The sequence below is a fragment of the Hyaena hyaena genome, unplaced genomic scaffold (genome assembly GCF_003009895.1).
Source record: "Hyaena hyaena isolate Hyena2069 unplaced genomic scaffold, ASM300989v1 scaffold_147, whole genome shotgun sequence".
In the NCBI taxonomy this organism is placed as follows: Eukaryota; Metazoa; Chordata; class Mammalia; order Carnivora; family Hyaenidae; genus Hyaena; species Hyaena hyaena.
This window is the reverse complement of record NW_024080779.1, coordinates 1,465,866-1,488,818: the sequence shown is the minus strand read 5'-3', so window position 1 is coordinate 1,488,818 and position 22,953 is coordinate 1,465,866. Positions and strand designations below refer to the sequence as shown.

General features: G+C 37.5%; 1 protein-coding gene and 1 non-coding gene across 4 annotated transcripts in view; both read right to left on the bottom strand.

The window, feature by feature from the left end:
• Positions 1-22,953, bottom strand: part of TENM1 (teneurin transmembrane protein 1) — a 560,608-nt gene that overhangs the window by 296,754 nt on the left and 240,901 nt on the right. For all 3 annotated transcript variants that reach the window (XM_039238819.1, XM_039238821.1, XM_039238820.1), the window contains exon 5: positions 21,284-21,522. In XM_039238819.1, the coding sequence (XP_039094750.1) occupies positions 21,284-21,522 (239 nt within the window). The remainder of the gene's footprint in view (positions 1-21,283; positions 21,523-22,953) is intronic.
• TRNAK-CUU lies at positions 15,320-15,392 on the bottom strand. Its single transcript has one exon. It is a non-coding gene; the product is annotated as a tRNA-Lys (tRNA).

Here is a 22,953-nt window from a genome sequence, read left to right as displayed (position 1 = left end):
TATTACACCTGGTTAACTCTCCCCTCAAGCTAGCCTTTCCAAAACAATGTTGGAAGTGGAGAAAGGCAGAAGATCATTTGCCCAATCACACCCTCTGCTTTTCTGCCCTAGAAGAGATCTGCATTTTTCTAGAGAGAGCAATCTAGAGGCACTCAGGTCTCTAAGCAAATTTCAGCAGCCATCTTCACACAGCGGCATAGCAGAACAAAAAAGAACAAAACACCTCACGTAATTTCATAATTCCAAGCCTTTGACTTAATGTAGGACATTAATTTCCCTCCTTTCCCTGCCTACATCCCCAAAGCTGCTAACTTCCTTGTCTCCATCATCATGATCACTGAGGTTTGAAGCTGTAGATTTTGGGTTCTCTTGGTAAAAGGTTGCCAGAAATTGGAGCATCCCTAAGATTTGCAAAGTCATCATTCCTTATAGAGTGTACTTTCTACAAAGGTTAGCAGAAAGTGGTTAGTGTCTCATTTTAAGAAACATAATGGACAGTTATCAGGTAGCCCTATTTTGTATGAAATGGGTCCCAAGGAAATTTTCAGCTGAGTTACCCGTTGCAAGTATGCGTTCTTGGGTGATGGATTCAACTCCAGCATACTGATCCAGGCAGGTAAGGAATCTGACTGGAACATAATAAAATCATGGTACATGAGAGCTCAAAAAGACCACAGACTAGTATAGTTTAGAAAAAGATGGAGTAACTATTTACAGTGTAGAAGCTTGACACTGTCTCAGACAAGTGACCAAGGTTAACATCATCAGTGACCACATGTACATGATAGTATGTATCGCTGATATGATGTGATGATAATGGCACTTCTGTGGTCTTCCTCCATAACTCCAGTCTCAACATGAGAAAATCAGCAGAACTCAGACTGAGGGGCAATGTGCAAAAAAAGCTGACCAGTGCTACACAAAACGGTCAAGGTCATCTAGGAGAGAACGCTGTCACATACTAAAGGAGGCTAGGGAAGCATGACTCTGAATGTAATTTCCTGTCCAGGATGGGATCCTGGAACTGGAACAGAAAAAGGACATTGGGGAAGAACTGGTAAAATCCAGATCAAGTGTCAAGTTCAATTCATAGTAATTATCAACGTTGGTTTCTTAGTTGTGACAAAAGTGCCATGATGATACAGGAAGTTAATAATAGGAGAAACCAGATGAGGAATATTTGGGAATTCTCTGTACTATCTTTGCATCTTTTCTATAAATCTGAAAGTGTTCTAAAATTAAAAATCTTATTTTGGAAAAGAAGAAGACCACAGATCAACCATTTGGTTCAGCCTCCTCATTTTACAGAAGACGAAACTGAAATCTAAAGAGAAGTGCTTGCCCAGGACACACAGAAACCAACTTCTCCCTTATTCAGGACCAAGAAGAAATGTGATCCATTTCTCCTACCCAATGCCATTCAGTACTGAAGTAATTTAGCTGGAATATTGGGCTAATGAGGCCAAAGTTGTAAGTTAAACTTTCATGCTAACCAGCTATTTTTGCAGAAAGGAAAACTCTGCTCTTTGCCCAGTCTGATCATTGAAACTACTTTTGTCTGTCCATCTTAGGTAGAGTCATTTTTTTTATCCAGACACTTTACTTTATTGGATTCCTGGATCACATGTAACTGAATCATACATATGCTATATATTTTCTATTAGTTTTACAACCTCTTATCTTTTTCATCCCAACCTTCTTAGCATCTGTGTGAAGCCTGAAGACTTTTTTCGTTCAAAGTCTTACTTTCTATCTTTGAAATAGAATCACATTTTGCTTTAAAGAACAGGTAGACTACGGGAAGCTTGTGGAACGTCATATAACCCCTGAAAATGGGCCTATGAGTTTTCTTAATATATCCTGAAATGCCTTGCCAAAATATCAGGAAATATGGGAAAAGAATATGGCAGTCTCAGTTATTAAATCTTTTCCTTGTGGCTTAAAATTGTAATTTTGTTTCTTTTTTGTTCATTATTGAGATAAGTCATTTATGTTAAAATCTTTAATATACAAACATTTTTATAAATCAATAAATATCAGCTGAACTCTCTAGTAGAAACATGGGCAAAAGGCACCAATTGGCAATTCATAAAAGAAGAAATGCAAGTTAGCAGTGACATTTTAAAATGTTCAACCCTAGTGTTAATTTGAAAATGTAAGCTAAAATACTGAAATATAATTTTGCCAATCAAAATGGCTTTTTTTCCTTTACTTTTTTTTTTATAAACGATGATATCAGAAGTTTTCAAGGGTTTAGGGAAATGAGTACTCTTGCATACTACTGCTAAAGTATAATTTGTCATAAAACATTTGGACAAATTGGTAATAATCATTTAAAGTGTTGGAAATGTTTTTAGACATTTTGATCCAGCAATTCCATGTTTAAAAATTTATATGAAGAAAAGGATCTGAATAGATATGAAAACAACCATGTTTAACATAATGTTGCATATATTAGCAAAATACTGAGAAGTATTTAAATGTCCAGCAAACAGGGATAGATTAAATCACTAACTGTTGTCTATGTGATAGAGGATAACGTTGCCATTAAAATAATGTTGTAGAAAAATATTAAGTAATAAATATATTCACAAAGTAGACTATAAAGCATTACTTATAACATGAGCTCATTTTTAGAGGCCATTTAGTTTAATAAGTGAGGGCAGAGGCTCTTTTTGAGAAGTTAGATCTGAAGAGTGATGGCTCTTCCACTAACTCACTATGTGGTTTGGGGCAAACAGTCTGACCTCTCTGAGTGTCAGTTCCCTCATATATAAACTAAAAATAACAATACCTAATTTGAAGGGTATTATGACTATGCATAAAGGGACCTATGTGATTTCAAATACAAACCATATCTATTTCTAGAAATTAAGTGCCCACTTATTTTTTAGTATCACTATAGACTCACAGAATCTTTTGTTGTTGTTGTTCAATGCTTAATCCATGACCATCATTGTTCTTTTTGAAGCTCAAGATTGGCCAGTGGGAACCCCTTCAAATTGGTCTCTGTGTCATTTTGACATATCTTTCTTTAAAGCACAGTATGTTTCAGACATATCTTGCACCTCCTCTCTCTGCCACAGGCCTAGAAACAATCGTTTGGTCAAAAAGCTTTTAATAGAAAATGTATTTAAGAAACCTAAGTTTGGGTAAGATATACTCATTACTACTGAGGTGTCATTTTTTTTAAGTTTATTTATTTATTTTGAGAGAGAGAGCAAGTGAGCATGAGTGGGGGAGGGCCAGAGAGAGAGGGAGAGAGAGGATCCCAAGCAGGATCAACGTTGACAGCCCAGGGCCTGATCCCACAAAGCACAAAGTGAGAGATCATGACCTGAGCCGAAATTGAGCCCACCAAGTGCCCCGAGATGTCACTGTTTTTAAATCCTTTAAGGGGACAGAGCAAGGATACATATACATAGAACAAAACGTTTAGATTTTATTGCCTGCTTTGTTAACATGTGTGTATGTGTGTGTATACACATACATGTAGATGTATATATACGCACATGTTTATACACACACGTATATATGTCTATATGCATATTTTTATAAGAATGAGTTCATATTTACATCCCTAATACTAATTCAACATAGCAGAGTTCTTCTCATTCCATATTTTTATTTCCTTTTTCACCCAGCGAACCCTGTTCTCAATAACATCAATGTTTACTCATTTGTTTATCGTACAAGATGCACAAAAGTATTAGAATTACTGCACTAAGACCACTACCAGGACTAAACCCACTAAAGGAAATTCAAAGTCTGTGTTATTTTGTCCTTAAAATATGTCTTTCTAAGGTTATACCGTTATGTATTCAAAAGGGCGAATCTTTCTATTACGTAAAGAAGTCTTAAAATTCGAGACAAAGAAGACCAAAAAAAAAAAAATCTCAAATAGAAAAATGGACAAAGACATGAACTGGATACAGTTCACAAAAACTTTTCATATGCTGGGGTGCCTGGGTGGCTTAGTCGGTTAAGCATCCGACTTTCGCTTGGGTCACGATCTCGCGGTTTGTGGGTCGGGCTCCCGCGTCGGGCTCTGTGCTGACTGCCAGCTCGGAGCCTGGAGCCTGTTTCAGTCTGTGACTCCCTCTCTCTGCCCCTCCCCTGCTCACGCTGTCTCTCTCTCTCTCTCTCCTAGAAATAAATAAAACATTAAAAAAAACAACTTTTCATATGTTTAAATATGAAAAGATATTCAGCTTCATTCATAATACAAAATAAAACTATGCTGAGATAACCTTTTAACCTGTTTCATTGACAAAGATTCAAAAGTTTGCCACACAATCTGGTGGTGGGTCCATAGGGACACGGGCTCTTTCACCCTGTTGATGGTAGATACAGAAAGTCGCACAGGACCCCTGTAAAGAACATGCACAGTAGCCACTTGCCATTTTATTTTATGCTTTTAAATGTTTATTTATTTGAGAGAGAGCGAGCCAGCGAGCATGAGCAGGGGAGGGAGAGAGAGAATCACAAGCAGGCTCCTTGCTGTCAGTGCAGAGCCTAATGCGGGGCTCAAACGCATGAACTGTGAGACCAGGATGTACCATGATCTGAGCCAAAATCAAGAGTCGGATGCCACCCAGGCACCCCTATTTTATTTTATTTTTAATTAGGCTCCATGCCCAACATGGGGCTTGGACTCATGACCCTGAGATCAAGAGTTGTATGCTCTACTTTCTGAGCCAGCCAGGTATCTCTTATTTTATTTTTTAAAGACCCTTATCATATTTTTAAAAAATTTCCTCTGTTTCAATGATTAAGTCCTCTCATTTCTTATTTTGTATGTTTTCTCCTACTTCTTTTGAAAGAAAATTTTTTGAGTATAGTTGATGCAATGTCACGTTAGTTTCACATGTTCAACATAGTGATTTAGCCTCTCTCTGCTACACTCACAAGTCTGGCTGCCATCTGTCCTCACACAACAGTATTCCAATATCACTGACTATATTCTCTATCTTGATTTAAATTCACTTGTGCTCTGCTTATTGATTTTTTTAACAATGCTTTATTTTTCTATTATTTTTCTGTTTTCTACCCCATTAATTTGTGCTTCATCTTTATTATTTCCTTTCTTGTGCTTTCTTTAGTTTATTTTATCGCTTTTTAAGCTTTATTTTCATTTTTACTGATATGAACTTTCCTCTTATAAATGGCTTAATTGTATCCCATAAATTTTGACACGTGGCGTGTTCATCATTATTTCTTAGGGATTTCGTAATTTTAGATTTTATTTCCCCTTTTACACAAGAGTTTTTGAAAACTACAAAATTTTCCAAGTAAAGAGGCTTTTCTGTTTTTAAAATTTTGTTATTAATTTCTAGTTTCATTTCACCATGATCTGGGAATATCTCTATTATTTCTACTTTATGAAGTTTGCAGAAATTCCTATTGTGACCTAATATAAGATCAAATTTTGTGAATATTCTGTGAGTATTCTACTTGTGAGGAAAGTAGACTCTCTATGCGGATGTTCAGTTCAATACATGGCCATAAGATCTTACAGATTTGGCTTTTTTAGGTCTTCCATATATTTACTAAATATTTATCAATGTGGCCCAAGAGTGGTAGGTTATAATTTCCTATTACTAGTTCTTTTTGTTTACTTCTCTGTGTATCTCTTGTAGTTTCTGCTTTATAAAGGCACTTGTTGGGTTATTTGTACATAGATAGTCATTGTATCTCACTGAGTATTCTTTTTGTTGTGTTTCTCAGGTTTTGGCCTAAGTTCTACTTTGCCTGATGTGAAGATTACAAGTCTTGGTTTCTTTTTTTAAAAAAACTTATTTTAATGTTTTATTTTTGAGAGAGAGAGAAAGAGCGTGAGTGGGGGAGGGGCAGAGTAAGAGGGAAACACAGAGTCTGAAGCAGACTCCAGGCTCTGAGCTGTTAGCACAGAGCCTGATGCAGGGCTCGAACCCATGAACTGCTAAGATCATGACCTGAGCCAAAGTTGGACACTTAACCGACTGAGCCACCCAGGTGCCCCTAAGCCTTGGTTTCTTACTGCTTCCATTTGCCTGATAAATTATTTAATTTTGGGCCATTTCTTACTTCTTTTGCTTCAGTTGTGTCTCTTCTAAACTGCATAGAATTAGGTTTTACTTTGTGACCTATTTTGAAAATCTTTTCCTTGTAATATGTAAGTTAAAACCATTTACATTTATCAATATGACACAACTCTATTATTTATGTTATACAGTATTATGTTAATTTTATTGAATTTCTTTGTGTAGTTTGTTTTCTTTGCTTTTTAAAAATTTAGTATTTAAGAAGGCTTATATTTTTTGTTCTGATTATGTTTATGTTATTATCTTTTTTTAAAGTTTATGTATTTATTTTGAGAGAGAGAGAGAGAGAGAGTGCGTGCTGGGGAGGGGCAGAAAGAGAGGGAGAGAGAATCCCAAGCAGGTTCCATGCCATCGCCACAGAGCCCAATATAGGGATTGAACTCATGAACCATGAGATGATGACCTGAGCTGAAACCAAAGAAGTCGATGCTTAACTGACTGGGCCAACCAAGCACCCCTATGCTATTACCTTTTATAATGCCCTTATTCCCCTTCTGCTTGCTTTATCTTCTAATACTTGGTTTGACAGCTTGAAATTATATTCTTTAACTCTCTATGTGACAGTTGACAGTCAATGACTTATTTTACTTTTCCCATTTCTTCTCTGTTCTAGCTGACTTATTATGACTTTATAAAAATATGTAATATTTACCTATTTTTCCATCTTTGTCCCCACCTTTGTTATAATTTTAAGTCCACAATTAAGTAGATCTAATTTTCACCAGCAGTTCTTTTGCCAAAGACCTCCTCATCATCTCTTAGTTGGATAAAGCTTGTTGTCTAAATCATAAGTCAACACACTATTACCCTTAACTTCGTCTGGCGCACTGATTGTTTTGTATGGCCCACGAGCTAAGAACAGCTTTTGCATTATTTTTTTAGGATCTAGCATCATTTATTTGATTTTGTGTGTCTGTGTGTGTGTTTTTAAATTTTTTTTATTTTTTATTATTTTTTAAATAGTTTATTGTCAAGTTGGCATGGATGAGGGCACTTGTGAGGATGAGCACTGGGTGTTATATGGAAGCTTTTGCATTTTTAATAGCTGAAAAAAATCAAAAGAAAAACAATAGTTCAGGACATGTGAAAATTCTATCAAATTCAGATTTCAATTCTCGATAAAATTTTACTGGAACATTGTCAAACTCGTTCATTTACATCTTGCCTATGGCTGCTTTTGTTTATAAGTTGAATGCTTGTGACAGAGACTGTAATGGCCTGCAAAGCTTAAAATATTTACTATCTGATCCTTCACAGAAAAAGTTTGCTGATTTCAAATCTGGTATGGCTTGTGGGTACAGTATTCCCTGAATTCTGACATGTTTAAAACGGTTTTCTATACCCAAACTGCCTTTTTATGTTCATTCTGGAACATTTTCCTCGGTCAGCAAGAACAGCTGTATTAGGAGTCAGGAATTTGGGTGACTTACCAGGTTACTTATATGTTCCTTAGTTCTTATTAAAATGCAATTTAAAAAAATCCATGAATGCCTTTCGGATAGGGGGTTTGGTACATCCCTTAATTCTGTGATTCACTTTTATTTCTACAGGATCCTGAAAGTCTACCCTTTGCTTTCTTCTTTCCCTTAACCAACAAGCCTCCAGGGGATATTCTTTCCAAGTTAGTTTCCCCACACCTTCAGGAATTGGGCTTTCCAAGTTACCAACTCTAGTTCTGTATGCTTCAAAGCACATTTCTTTCAATTTTTAGTAGCCAGTGTTCTCAAATGCCAGGTCTGAGATCGGTTCTCATTACCTGTTGACCAAATGTGGGACTTCTTGTTAATTGGAATTTTATTTTATTTTAATGTTTATTTATTTTTGAGACAGAGACAGAAACACACACACACACACACACACACACACACACACACACAGGGAGAGAGAATAAGTACAGGAGGGGTAGAGAGAGAGGGAGAAAAAATCCGAAGCAGGCTCAAGGCTCTGAGCTGTCAGTACAGAGCCTGATGCAGGGCTCGAACCCACAGACAGTGAGATCAGGACCTGCGCCAAAGTGGGAAGCTTAACCGACCGAGCCTCCCAGGCACCCCAGGAGTTTTATTTTTTATTAATTCTGCCATCGCTAGGCTTCAGCACTCATATCCTCTTTTCTATTTAGTCTTGATTCTGGGCTCTGGTGTGGGCTATGAACCTAGCTCTGCTCCTTGTGGGTGTTTATTTTTCTACTTATATGCCATTTGAAGTGTGTATAACTCTCTGTGTCCCACATATACAATTGAACTGGCTTCTGTGCGGTTTTATTTGCTCTATCTGTTGATTTGCATTTCTTTTTGGAGGATGAAGGGTATAGATTTAGATTTCAGGGACCACTATTATTCTACAGAAACTCAGAACTCACTATTAATATCTATTCTTATATTCATATTATACACACACACACACACGCCCTTGAACGTTGTGTACCCACTATTGATAGGAAATTCATTTGAAATGAATCTCTCATAGTGGGAATGTATTATAATTTTACCTGCCCAGTGTTCTTTATGTTCAATCCTATGTACATATGAGATAGTTGGCCATGTTAGGGCTATCATGTGTAATTGTGAACAGGGCCAGATTTACTAATAGGGTGACTGTGTTGTGTTTTCAAGTGTCTTTTCCTGCCCTACATATTTCTTCCTCCTACACCTCTAATAATAAATTCACAATGAGTATCTCATTTCTTTACGTCAAAGTCATGATGGCAAATATATTTCAACTTCTGAGTAAAGTTTGACTACAGAACCCAGACTCGGCAGGAAAGAATGTTTGTTGCATTTGATTACTTTTATCTTCTATGGGTCTGGGACAGGGAAGTGATGACATTAATGTCAGGGATTTGCCATTCTTGGCTTCCAACCCTGTTGTCTCTGTTAAAATGCAAATAATGTTAGGGAGATATTATACATTTTCTTTGTCAGAGCCATTTTTACTTCAGTGTGAATTATCTTATTATATGGGTTGCAAGCTTAAACACCTACCCAGAAGGCAGGTAATACAAAATGGTGAAGAGGGCAGGATGGGTACTCTGATGGACTGGAGAGTTCATGGTCCTTTTAGGAGGAGTCCCTACATAGCTCTAGTCGATGGCAGCCATACTATTTTTTGCCAGGCAAAAGACTAGATAGAATAGTGCCTGGTACATAAATATCAATAATGTGTGGGCAAATGGGTGAATGGGGACTTCAGTATGTCAGATCTTTCTATTTTTCAAGAAAGACTAGCAATTTCATGTAAACCAAAGATTTTATGTAAGACCTCCAGACATGTTTTTAAATTAGTTGACAGCATTTAATGAATTCTATGTGTTCAAGAAAAACCTGCCGAGGTCATCAGACTCATTTCTGAGTTCAGGTTTCATCAGGGAGTAAAAGGCAAAACTAGGTTCCTGATTTGGGGGATGGAACGAAACAGACTGAGAATGTAGGCTTTGGTAATGAAACAGAACAGAGCTAAAAGATGGAAAAGGTGACTGAGCTTATGACCTTGGCCTCATTAGCAGGAAGGCTTCTGAGATAGTCATTGTGAAGTCTAAATATTTTTGTTTCTTTTCTACCTACTGAAATCACAAAAGACAGATGCACAATAATTTCCTACAAAAATGAGACTATATTCACCAGTTGGCTATGTATACTAACCATTCTGTTTTGTTTGGGCCAAAAGACATACCTATCACTGGACTCTAGACTACTTTTCTCACTTTTGGGGGGAAGTATGTTGCCCCCTTGAATCTCCTATTTTTAAAAATTAGCTTCCTTCCTCCCATTAATGGGTTCCTATGTCGACATTTTATACTTCACCAATTGAAAAGATTAGACTGGTGCCTATCAGCGTGAAAAGTTATGTCAGTTAATCCAAGGGCAGAATTTGGTCAGGAAAGCCAAACTAAAAATAAGCAGCAGACAGGAACAGAAACCAAAGATACTAATGTTTTGTTTGGGTTTTTATTCAGTCTTGAACAGGCTGTGTTTTAGGCATGACAAATAAAGGTTCTATTTGTACCAGCTGGCTTTCAAATACTCCCACGGCCTTCTATGTGGGTAAATCTTAACTAGTGCTATCTCTGCAATAACCTGTATGATAATCTTTGAGCACATACTATTATAGCCTGGAGTCTCACTGAGCAGGTGCAGTGCTTTACATTTTACCACTGGCATAAAACTTTTCACTTCCAAAAAAACAAATAGTTCACCTAGGTTCAAAATTCATCTGACCATTTAACTACTTATGGATGGACTGAGGACAGATTTACCACCAAGGTCAATGATAGTAAAAACTTCTTGGGTCTCTGCTAGGTGGTGGGGAAACCACTGAATGATTTGGTAACTTCAGAAATTTGGATTCGTCTGGATTCTATGTCTGGAGGTAGCCCATGATCTTTAACAAAACCGCTCCATTTCAAAAGTTTCCACTTTCTTTCGTAACACAGTATACTTGTGCCTATTTTCTGGGTTTTGTTTTAATGTTTTATCTTTGAAAGAGAGAGGCCATGAGTGGGGGGGGGGGGGGGGAAGCTCTAGAGTGGGCTCTGCACTGACAGCAGCAAGACTGATGCAGGGTTTGAACTCACAAAGTGCGAGACTCTGACCTGAGCCTAAGTTGGATACTCAACTGACTGACCCACCCAGGTGCCCCACTTGAGCCTAATTTCTTGACAGCTAGTACCTCTTTCATGCACTGTACAACTAGAATCAGCTTGGTTGCTTGTTATGAGGAAAATCCAAAATCTTGTATCTACCAGCTCTAATATTATTTTCATTTAACTCCATAATTTTATTAGTTCTGCACAGTATCTGGAGATATGATAGACAAAAAGGACACTATGCGGTATTACTATGTGCCATATTTAAAATTTATGTTTAATTATAATAAATACTTCCTTCAGTGAACAAAGGGCAAAAGTGAAAGTTGAAATTAAGTTGTCTACAACATAAACAATAGGGCTGGTTGATTTGGTGAAACCTCTGTCTCTTCTGTACTATATGGTAGAATAGCACAGATTTGGGGGTGTCTGGGTGGCTCAGTCACGTAAGTGTCCGACTTTGGCTGACGTCATGATCTTGTCGTTCTTGGGTCCGAATCCCGCTTCTGGCTCTGTGCTGACAGCTCAGAGCCTAGACCCTGCTTCAGATTCTGTGTCTTCCTCTCTCTCTGCCCCTCCCCCATTTGCACTGTCTCTCTCTCCTCTCTCAAAAAAAAAAAAAAATGAACAGCATAGATTGCTTGCTATCAAAATCACATTTAGATTCAGTTTTAGCCACAGCTACAACTAGTTTAGTTAAGAGTTCAACAACGTCTTCCAATGTTCTATGCACATTATGATAGCCTTCGGTTTCCTAATCGTTTGATTAGAGGACAAAATTCTTTTAATATAAAAGAAATGGAATCAAGAGTTGCTTTTTTTTTTTTTTTTTTTTTTTTTTTACAAAGCACATATCCTATGTCTTTTCTTCCAGTTAAGGATCCCCTATTTCCAATTCAACCTGATAATCAGACATTTGTGAGGCCCTTCCTTAGAAATTCTCAGGGTGCCTGGGTGGCTCAGTTGGTTAAGCATCTGACTTCGTTTCAGGTCATAATCTCATGGTTCGTGGGTTCAAGCCCCCGCGTCGGGCTCTGTGCTGACAGCTAGCTCAGAGCCTGGAGCCTGCTTCTGATTCTGTGTCTTCCCTCTCTCTCTGACCCTCCCCTGCTCACACTGCCTCTCTCTCTCTCTAAAATAAATAAAACATTAAAAAATAAAAAAAAAAAAAAGAAATTCTCATGGTAAGCAATCACTCTAAAAGGTATCCATAATGTGTTATATTAGGTCTACATTTGACTAGATTGGCAATACTATGATGAAGTTTTGATCAGCGGAAAATTACAGTGTGTCATCTTGGATCCTCTTAATTTGCTCATTTTTATCCGACAGAGATCAATAAAAACCCCAAGAAAGGAGCTCTATACTGTGATCTAGAATTCCACATATGTCTCGCCTATCCTGGGGCATCTAATATAATGCAGTGCTCTTATTTAAACTCTTATTTAAGCTCTAATATAGTGCTCTTACTTAAACACTATTCCGGTGGCTCGGCTGGTTAAGTGTCTGACTCTTGGTTTCGGCTCAAGTCATGATCTCACAGTTAGTGAGTTCAAGCCCCATATCAGGCTCTATGCTGACAGTGTGGAGGTTGCTTGGGATTCTCTCCCTCTCCTTTTCTTTCTGTGCCTCCCCTGCTCTCTCTCTCTCTCTCTCAAAATAAATAAATAAACTTATTTAAGAAATAAACACTATTCATACTTTGGTGGGCATATGAATCTACCCAGGGACCTTGTGAGATTACATCTAGCCAAGAATCTAGCCTCCCCTGAGCAAACTTCATCTGGAAGGAGTTCCTCATATATGTTTGTTTTTAGAAAAATTTTTTAATGTTTATTTTTGAGAGAAAACAAATGAGAGACAGAGCATGAGCAATGGAGGGGCAGAGAGAGAGGGAGACACAGAATCCGAAGCAGGCTCCAGGCTCCGAGCTGTCAGCATAGAGCCCTACGTGGAGCTCAAACTCATGAGCTGTGAGATTGTGACGTGAGCTGAAGTGGGATGCTTAAATGACTGAGCCACCTGGGTGCCCCTCTCCTATATGTTTCTTAACTTGTTTAAAATATATAGGGGAACTAACATTTTGTGTTCTAAAACATTTAGGGAATCACATTTTTCCTCATTTTTGTGCATCTGAAATAAAAAAATTCTGATGCACTACCCTCCGATCATCTTATCTTAGCTATTAAGCTTACTCACATTCATAATTACCCCACAACACCATCAAGATATGTAGACATCTGGACCCATCTCTTGTTTAGGGTGCTATTAGCTTCCATCTCCTAGTTTTCTTTCCTCCTAAGTTAGATCCTTTGGCTGAGAACTTCAATCCTTATCCCTTTGTCCCTCTGCTGTACTTCACCTGCAAGCCTCTACTACCCTGCTGTGAACAATAAATTGTCCTGATTTCACTTAATTGCTCTTCTTGAAACGTTAGGTATTTAGTCTCCCTACATCAGCCCTTTACAAATATTTTAGTCTCAGAACCTCTTTATATGCCCTTAAAAATTACTCAGGACACTAAAGAGACTTGCTTCATGTAGGTTATATCTAATCAATACTTACTGTATTAGAAACTGACCGATAACTTTTTACAGGTATGTATTTCTTCATTTACTGAATAGTAACAACAAACCATTACATTTTAACATAAATAACATCATCTTCTGGTAAATAACTATATTTTACAAACTCACAAAAATGACTAAGAAGTGTGGCCTTGTTTTCCATCTTTAAGAATCTAATGTCTGTCTTCATAGAAGAGAACAGGATTCTCCCGCCTGCTTCTATAAGCAGTCTCTTGTGACTGCACATATCATGTGGCCTCTGGAAAACTCCAGTTTCCTCATGAGAGAATTATAGTGAAAAAGAGAAATAAATACTATCTTCATGCTGTTGGAAACACAGTTTTCCTTTGTGGGCCCTCCAACCAGTCTTGGGGTCCCTGGTGGTCCCCAGACCACACAGGGAGGAGCACTGTTTTTTCACCATCATTTGAGCTTTCCTCCAGCCTCTTTAGTGGCTACTCCACAGTCTGCCTACCAGATCCTGGGTGCTTGGCCTTTTGAGGATTAGTGTTCCCCAGAGTTCTGGCCTTCATGTTTTTGTTCCTTGTTCTACAACACCCCTGATTTTGGTGTCCTCACGTTTAGGCACCTCTAAATGTTCAGTACCAGATATCTCATCACATATGAGGTATCCTGACCAGTACGTCTGTTTTCACTCTTAAACCCCTTTCTTTCTTTTAACACTCTATCGTGGATAAACAGCATCACCACCTACCCAGTCTGGAAGCCGAACGACTCTTCTGTCTCCCGCCTCAGGTAAACAGTCACTAAGTCAAGTGTGTTTTATCCTTTAAATACTTCCGGACTCCAACGTCCCCTTCTCTGTCCCCAGAAGACTATGCCCTCACTCTCACTCGCCTGGATTACTACGATAGTCTCCTAATTTGTCTTCATCATTTCGATTTCGCAACCCCCATCGTCCTGCCTGCCAATTCCAACTTCCATATTGCCATTAGGGTGATTTCTCTAAATGGAAATCTGAGCAAATAATTTTCCTGCTTTAATGAAAAACCATAAAAACACCCCATTTGCTCTTAGAATAAATTACAAGTACCTTAACATGGCTTAAAATGCCTCTCATGATCTGCTCCTGCTGACTACCTTCATTTCCTGCTACCCTCCCATATTCTCCATTTGTGCCTCCTTAGGTTTTCCAATACACTTGTATTTAATCAAACATATTGTGCTTTTTCACTGCTCTATAAGGAGAATATTGTTAAGCTCCATATGAATGTGTCTCCACCCTGTAAGAGGCCACCTCTTAGTTTTGACTGTGATGAATCGGATGTTCTGTGGCTGAGACTTGGCCTTCCACATGCTAGCTGTTCTATAGGAAAATTCAGCCATATTTCTGAAGTCTAAAATGGGTTAACCAGCCATCTGTTTCAAAGCCATTGCTCTAATTTAGCTTATTCACTTCAGAGTAAGTATAGCTTAACGACTTATGCAATGTGGGTCTAAAAATATTCACATAATATATATATATTATATATATATATAATTTGGATGAAGAGAAACTAAGTTAAACAAGAGTGAAATTTCCTTTAGGCAATAGAATTTACTTTGAAATCAGAGGTTTCTTGAGATTTTTTTTCATAATTTGCAAGATTGATTCTTGCTATTCTAAAATTTCTTTTTTTTTTTTAATGTTTTATTTATTTCTAGGAGAGAGAGAGAGACAGCGTGAGCAGGGGAAGGTCAGAGAGAGAGGGAGTCACAGACTGAAACAGGCTCCAGGCTCTGAGCTGGCAGTCAGCACAAAGCCCGACGCGGGGCCCGAACCCACGAACTGCGAGATCATGACCTAAGCGAAAGTCGGACACTTAACCGACTAAGCCACCCAGGCGCCCCGCTATTCTAAAATTTCTTAAGCATGCAAAGCTCCAAAATTACGGGCACGCTTGTCCAGTCCTCTTTTATTATGCCTTCTAGTGGATCTTTATCTATTTTACAAAGTCTCATTTTAATTTCTCTACCTAGGCTAAAAAGTGCTATATAGGAAGTATTTAGTAGGGTGACTGCCTCTCCTTGAGACAACAAAATAATATCCTTGTTTTTTTAAAGATTTTATTTTTAAGTAATCTCTGTACCCAGTGTGAGGCTCAAACCCACAACCCCGAGATCAAGAGTCACATGCTCTACCGACTGAGCTAACCAGGTACTTCTCTTTTACTGTTTTAACAAAATAATCTGTTGATGCAAGGCATATGTTTAGGACTCACTACTCATTCACCCAAGAAATTATCTGTCTTACTCTATGTTTTAAATCCATAGCGTGCTAGAGTTCCAAGAAAAAATAAGAGAAATATTTGCCTTTCACAAAAATGCTTTCATTTTGAGCAATCAGTGCTAACCGTAGTTCTGCAAATTAGTTATATGTGATGCAGGTTCTTCCTGTCATTTTAGTACATTTGATTTGGACTGAACTTATACTTTTATTTATGATAGGTAAAAGTGTCACTTAACATAGTGGAGATAAAGCTTACAGAAAATATTACACCAAAAGGTGATGTCAGATGAAAACATAAATCTTTTTTAAAGAAGAGTTCTGATAAATGCATGGATGGCAGATTTATAATTAGACTGAAGTTATACCACCATTTCCCACACTGCTTCTTAGAGAGATTGCTAGAAAGTTAGTAGATTCATGGGTAGGAGGCAAAGTCAATGCTAATGTAGAAACTGCCATCATTATCATGAATGGGTCCACGAGAGTGAACTGGAAGTAGTAATAAGCATTAAATACGACACCAAAAGGATTGATAATGGTCCATAAGGATAAAGTAAAATGCTTTTTAGCATTATATGCTGAGTCATTTCTTGAATGTTATAAGCTATAATGTATTTTAATGAAAATGTGTTTCAACCCAGATACGGCCTCCACATAGAAATACAAAACCATATGAAGGGTCAAAACACCAAGGAAAAGGGAAATTGGTAACATATAGCAACATTACAGATAGTTTAGACCAGGCAGGCAGAAGGAAACGACAAACCCATTAAAGGGTTCCTGTGAAACAAACATGCTAGTTCTGGGGAAAAAAATTGGTTTCAGATGACTTTGGCAAGAAGGGAAATAAGAGTGGTTCATGTTAGGATAAATTACATGCTCGTTATGCCTACCTTGGCTCAAATTAATAATCCTAATAATAATCCTGTTCAACTGATAATAACCATTAGTCTTGATTTAGATCTGTTAGGCAATGTCCTAGGTGTTTTACATGCTTCATTTCTTTTAATTAAAAAGAAAATTCATGGGGAAGGTATTATCAACATTCCCATTTTATGGATGAGGAACCTGAGGCACAGAGGCATTAATAAAGTTGCTAGAAAGTGAAAGAAACTGGCTTTTGCTAAGTGTATTTGTATATAGTTAGTAAACTGTGTGAAGGGGCTTTGTGTGTTTAGATTTAATGGGGGAAACCCTCCATTTCTATTTTTTATACTAAAAGAAAATCTAAGTTCTTGAATTTTCTGAAATCAAAATTTGCCAGATTCTGTTTCATTTCTTCACCGCATTTATTGTAAGGTATTTACAGTTTCTTTGAGAAGAAGACAAAATGAACACATTCTCCTCCTCTCATTCTATCACTTCCAGCATTTTCTCACTCCCCTGTAATAATAGCCCCAGAAAGCAGGGCAATTTGGATCCATAAAAAGGAGGCACCAGAAAGCACTAAAATCAATGTCACTCAATTTTGGTGCAGACAGCAAAGTGAAGTAAGCCCTTTGCCCTCTTGAATATCTTCATCCCTAAACTTCTGATCAGAGGAACTGGGCTCAATTTTCTCTTTCCCCTAATTCTATATGTTTTTAATGTTTTTTTAAATTTATTTTTGAGAGAGAGAGACAGCGTGAGCAGAGGAGGGTCAGAGAGAGAGGGAGATACAGAATCCAAAGACAGGCTCCAGGCTCTGAGCTAGCTGTAATCACAGAGCCCGAAGTGGGGTTCAAACCCACGAACTGTGAGATCGTGTCTTGAGCTGAATTCAGATGCTTAACCGACAGAGCCGCCCAGGCGCCCCAACCCTACTTCTATATTAATATCCATTCTGGTAAACTTTCTACATGCAGGCTCTATATAGTATGTCATGACAAGGAGAATTATGCACTTAAATTATTTCATCTATAGAGTTTGGACACTACCTACATACCCTGAAGGTGGTAGGAATCACTTCCAATTTCATGGCAGAGGAAAAGGAACATCAATGTCATTAACTAATGATACTGGTTTTGAGAGCTGGAAATCCCTACTCCCCTACTCATTCAAAGCAGCAGCCCACCTGACCCCAGGCACAATGTATTCTTGTGAGTTTCTACTGCCTCTTCTAGAAAGTGCTGACTGTGGAGAAACTTGCTCAACACATCAAAGATTACCAGAGAAGCTGCGTCTGTGCCCTTCACAACCATTGATGAAGTACCTTAACCTCGCCTTCTCTTGATGCCTTGCATATGGTCATCTGTCTTCCTGACTACTATTTCATATGGCTTATTTGTAAATTCAAGCAAATGTGCTTCTGACTGGCACTGATACATCACTGATGCCAAAATATCAGAGAGGATGAAGCATAAGGACATATTTTTTGATTCACATGGAAAATATTACAGATTTATGGGAAGTGATGACAATAGCCACTCCATGATATCTTCATATAATCAGTACCCTTCCATGCCTCCCTTCACCAGATTTTATGACCTCAAAACTTATTTAAAGGAATTACTCTCCTGCTGACCCAAAAGACATAGTGGGTAGATGTGGGGATGGTGCTGGTTGCCTAAACCACCTAGCTCTGACTTTTCATGTGCTGAATTTCCACAATTTTCCAATGACCACTTACACAGCCGTAATGCACAGAACGTCTACTGATGTCCCATTGATATCGATATGATTTCCCCCAGTGGACTGAGGGCAGCACAGCATACAGCCATTAGTATCTAAAGGTTATGTATAATGGATAATAGAGGAAAATGAAATAGCAGAAAGGAATTTGCACGGGAAACAGAAGCAGTAAATAGTTTCAGTGTAATATTTTACTCCGGTTATACAGCAACTGCAAAGGGGGATTGAAAAGAAAGGATGACTCTTACAGACTCAGCAAGAGTTGAGAGTGAAATAGTTTCATATTTTGAAATGTAATACTTTTTTTTACTTCGACCACAGAAAAGCCATTGAGAAATCATCTTGTATGTTACAGTTCTTAAGTGGCATCTTTCACCTGCATGCCTGTTGAGGAATTCTTACCATACCCTCCTGAGGTGGCTCGCAATACGGCAGAGACAGGGTAAATCGAGGAAGAGATTTTAATTGACCCATCCAAAGTCGCGTAATGTCCAGTTGATGACAGAACTCGGAAAAAAGTTACGGTGTTTGCCATTAACATCTCATTTTGAATCAATTCAACCCACGGGGCTAGCACTTAGCCTGATATTTCTACATCTAAAAAAGCTCACTATAAATGATTTCAACAGATATCTCTCCCCAATCAACAAAGCTTAGTTGCACACACTGTTGCAATGGATGACCAGGTAAAATAGTTTAATTTTGTAATTTAACAAGAACAAAATTGGTGGATTTCTTTGCTAGACCAAGAAGTCGGTGAGCTAAAGTTTACTGAAGTGTTGGAGGGGCAGCAAAGCCTAGTGCCAAAGAGGAGTATGTGCTCTGGGATCAGTCCACTCTGGCTTAAAGCTCAGGACCCCCACTTTCTCGCGACGTGACCTCTTAATCTCAATATGACCTCTATGCGACCTCTTATGCTTGCTGTGCCTTAGTTTGCTCACTTCTAAACTATATACAATACTGAGACATGCCCTTAAGGATTGCTGTGAGAGTTACATGGGCTAATACAAGTAAAATGCTTAGCATTAGTCATTTTTGTCGCCCAATTTTATTGATAGGATTCCTTTGTACCAGGCACTGATCTTAATGCTGGGATATAGCCACGAACAAAATGGTTACCTCTAGGAACCACCGAATTTTAATAGGGGCACCTGGGTGGCTCAGTTGGTTAAGTGTCCAACTCTTGGTTTCAGCTCAGGTCACGATCTCACACTTTGTGAGATCAATCCCCACATCAGGCTCTGTGCTGACTGTGCGCAGTCTGCTTGGGATAGCCTCTCTCTCTCAAAATAATTAAATAAAAACTTTAAAAAATAGCAAATAACACTTATAAAGAGAATGATGATAACAACAATAATAGTAGTATTTAACATTTATAGTATACATACTATGTTTTGGGTACTATTCCAACTTCTTCTATTATATTAAGTCACTTAATTCTTGTAACAACTCTATGCTATGGGTACTATTTTAGGCCCATTTATCAGATGAGGAAATGGAGGCCCTAAAAGGTTTCAGCAATGGCTGAAATTTTCTATTTTCATTTATGAAATGAACAAATATATAAGCTAATTAAACAAGTCTCAGAGTATATAATACAACTTTTGATACAAGAGTGGCTATCATAATAAATTTAAATGGAAACATAGGTTTGAACACCATATAAACCTATTATTAAGGAGTTTGCTATTATCTGGATTTGTTTACACCAGGGTTAAATCTTAGATCTAAAAAATTATCTCTCTATAGTAAACATTAATAGAAGATAATCCATAAGAGTCTGTCTCATAATTGAACAAGAACATTTAAAAAGGCCTCTAATGTATTTAGGCTTCTCAAATTACTCCTTGTTTTGAATGATTTCATATTAAAATCATGCTTGTATTACATTACTTTTTCATCCCCTAGCTTCATTCCTTCAGCATTATTCCTCATTACAGGTTATTAAAAAGCAAATAAATATACATGTTGGGTCATACTAAAATGTCTGAGATAAAAGACACATTTTTGATATTATAGGTAATATTATCCACATTCAATAGAAGCACTGTTCAAATATATTCAGATTGTACGATAAAAACATAAAAGATAATCATGAACATCAATATAGGCCACGTTCCTATCCTGTTGACATTATCAGTGACTTCCCTACAAAATAAATCTATTTACTTAACATCCTCTGTTCTGTGACTCCTATAAAACCAGTTCTGTGAACTTTCTTACTGTTCACATTTTGAATAAATCTAAATAAACCAAACTCCCCTTATTATTTATAATTTTAAGAAAGTCTAAAGCTATTTTAATCTACTTTGCAGAATCATAGTCATTGTACCTTCATGGGTAATTCAGCTTCCATTAGGAAACCGGGTTAAACCTGAAAAGACTAGCGCCATACCTGGATAGAATTTTTTCCCACCATGATATTCTATTCATTCTAGGAATAGGGCTTCCACAAAGTACATGTTTCTTAAGGTAATTTACATTTTAGACTGCAGAACCACTCGAGCAAGGAAATTAATGTTCAGTCAAAATAAAATGCCATCCAGAAAAATCAATACAATTTGCTATCAAGTGAGGATGACTTTAATCAGGGTGAGTCCCTGAACAATATTTTTCTTAAATGCGGAAAGAGTGCCTCATGACTGTTTTCTCCTTTACCTCCCCAAACACAGCATCCATACAATTCTGCAACCTATCTACCTTGTGAAAAAGAAGAATACATTTTTTAAATCCCAGTGTAAAACTGAATTCTTGGGAAAAAATTATGTGCTGGATTTTGTGATAGCTTCCAAATAACTACTACTTTAATGAAATTGCTACCTGAAAATCTGGTAGCAGTTTTATTGTTTAACTATAATTTAAGAAGCTATTGTAGATTGGTACTTATGACTTCTAATGAGAAAACCATAACAACCTTTTAATTGAAGGGAAAATGGTTAACTACAGTAATTGCAATCAATAAGACTGCATTCATAGTATAAATATTTCTTCTCAAGAAGCATTCCTTACTCTCCTCAGCAGTATTTAAGGTTAGGAAGTGAAAAAAAAAAAAAAAAACCAACCTCATTAGAAATCCATTTGTTATTTATAATACTAAGCCTTGGTTCAAATTTTAGGTCCCAGAGTTGAGAGAGAACCTCCTCCCTCACCTCCACCACAAGCAAACAAGACTTTGATTAAGAAGAAAAGAGGCATGGAAAAAAAGGCTTACCAATCACATAGGCGAGTAACAAGGCCAAAGTCACTGTGATTGCAGTGGCGCTCAAGGCCGTGCACTTCCAGTTGCAGCACCTGTAAGGTTTGTTAAAGGTAAAGGCAGGTCTGGAAAAGGTGCTTCGAGGAAGTGGCCTGGGAGGGGGTGAGTACACAGTATTGGACGTCAGAGGGTAGTTTTGACTGGCTGCGCTGAAGAGGGCTGAGGAACCAGATCCATGCTTGAACAGAAAATGCCTGCAAAAAGAAAACAAGAAGCTTGCGCTATAAAAACCAAAGCCAGTTGTTAGAAAGACACAAAGTGAACTAATTTCAATCATGCATTGACAAAGCTCAGGAGAACCAGCAGAGTCCCCACAAAATTGTCATATACCTAGGAGTTAACTCCAAATTGCCTTTGATGGTCTCCTTTCACTTTCTCCACTTGGACCTTTAGGAGGCAGAAATAGGTCTTCTGTTCCCTGACTTGCTGGCTAGTGAATTTCTCTTACTCTTGAGTGTTAACATTCCACACTTGATGTTATTTGCTATATTGCTCCTTTTCATTAACTATGATACTCAAGAGTTGATTCAAAAACAGAACTGAGAAGTATCATCAGGCATTTTTGAAATCTGAATGTCTTAGAAACCAGTATTTTATTTAGAGATTGGCTTTCGTACACCTATTTTCAAGCAATATTCTATTATAACAGTTGTCAAACATACAGCCAAGTTGAAAAAATTTTATGTAAACACTCATATACTCACCAACTAGATTCTACAATAGACATACGACTATACTAACTTCACCACATATTTCCCCATCTCCCCATTCCTGTCTAGCCCATCTTGGTTTTTAAGCATTTCAAAGTAAATTTCATACATCAATATACTTCCCTTCGTATATATAGAGAGAATTCAATATTTTTTGCAGCTTTTTAAATGTAAAATTTATACATGATGAGTTGAACTCTTTTATATTCCACATATAAGTGGTATCATACCATATTTTCTTTTTCTGTCTGACTTATCTCATTTAGCATAATGCCCTCAAGGTCCATCCACAAACTCATAAAAAACAGAACAGAATGCTGGTCACTGGGGCCTGAGAGGTCAGAGAACAGGTGAGATGTTTAAGAGCATAAAATTGCAACTAGTAGATATAGGAGTTCTGAAGAGCTAATGTATAGTAGAGTCAATACAGATGATACTATTGTATTAGAATCATCAACCTTGCTAATAGAGATCTTAATCATCCCTACCACAGAAAAGAAATGATAATGATGTGACGTCATAAAGGTGTGAACTAATGTCACAATGGCAATCATATTACAATATATAAATGGATCAAATCAACAGGCTGTACACCTTAAACTTACACAATGTTGTATGTAAATATATTTCAATAAAAATGATACATGATGAAATGCACAAATTTTAAGTGTGCATTTGCTGAGATTTGACAAATGCAATCTCCTTTGCAACATAAACCCTTATCAAGATACTAACATTCCCATCACCCCAGGATCTTTCCTTCTGCCTTTCTAAGTAAAACCTTATCCCCACTTCCCCAGACAACCACTACTTAGCATTTTTTCTACCATGCATTACTTTTGCCTGTTCCAGAACTTCGTGCTGCTGTCATGTCTGAATTACTAGAGGATGATTATTGACTGCTCATGACTATTG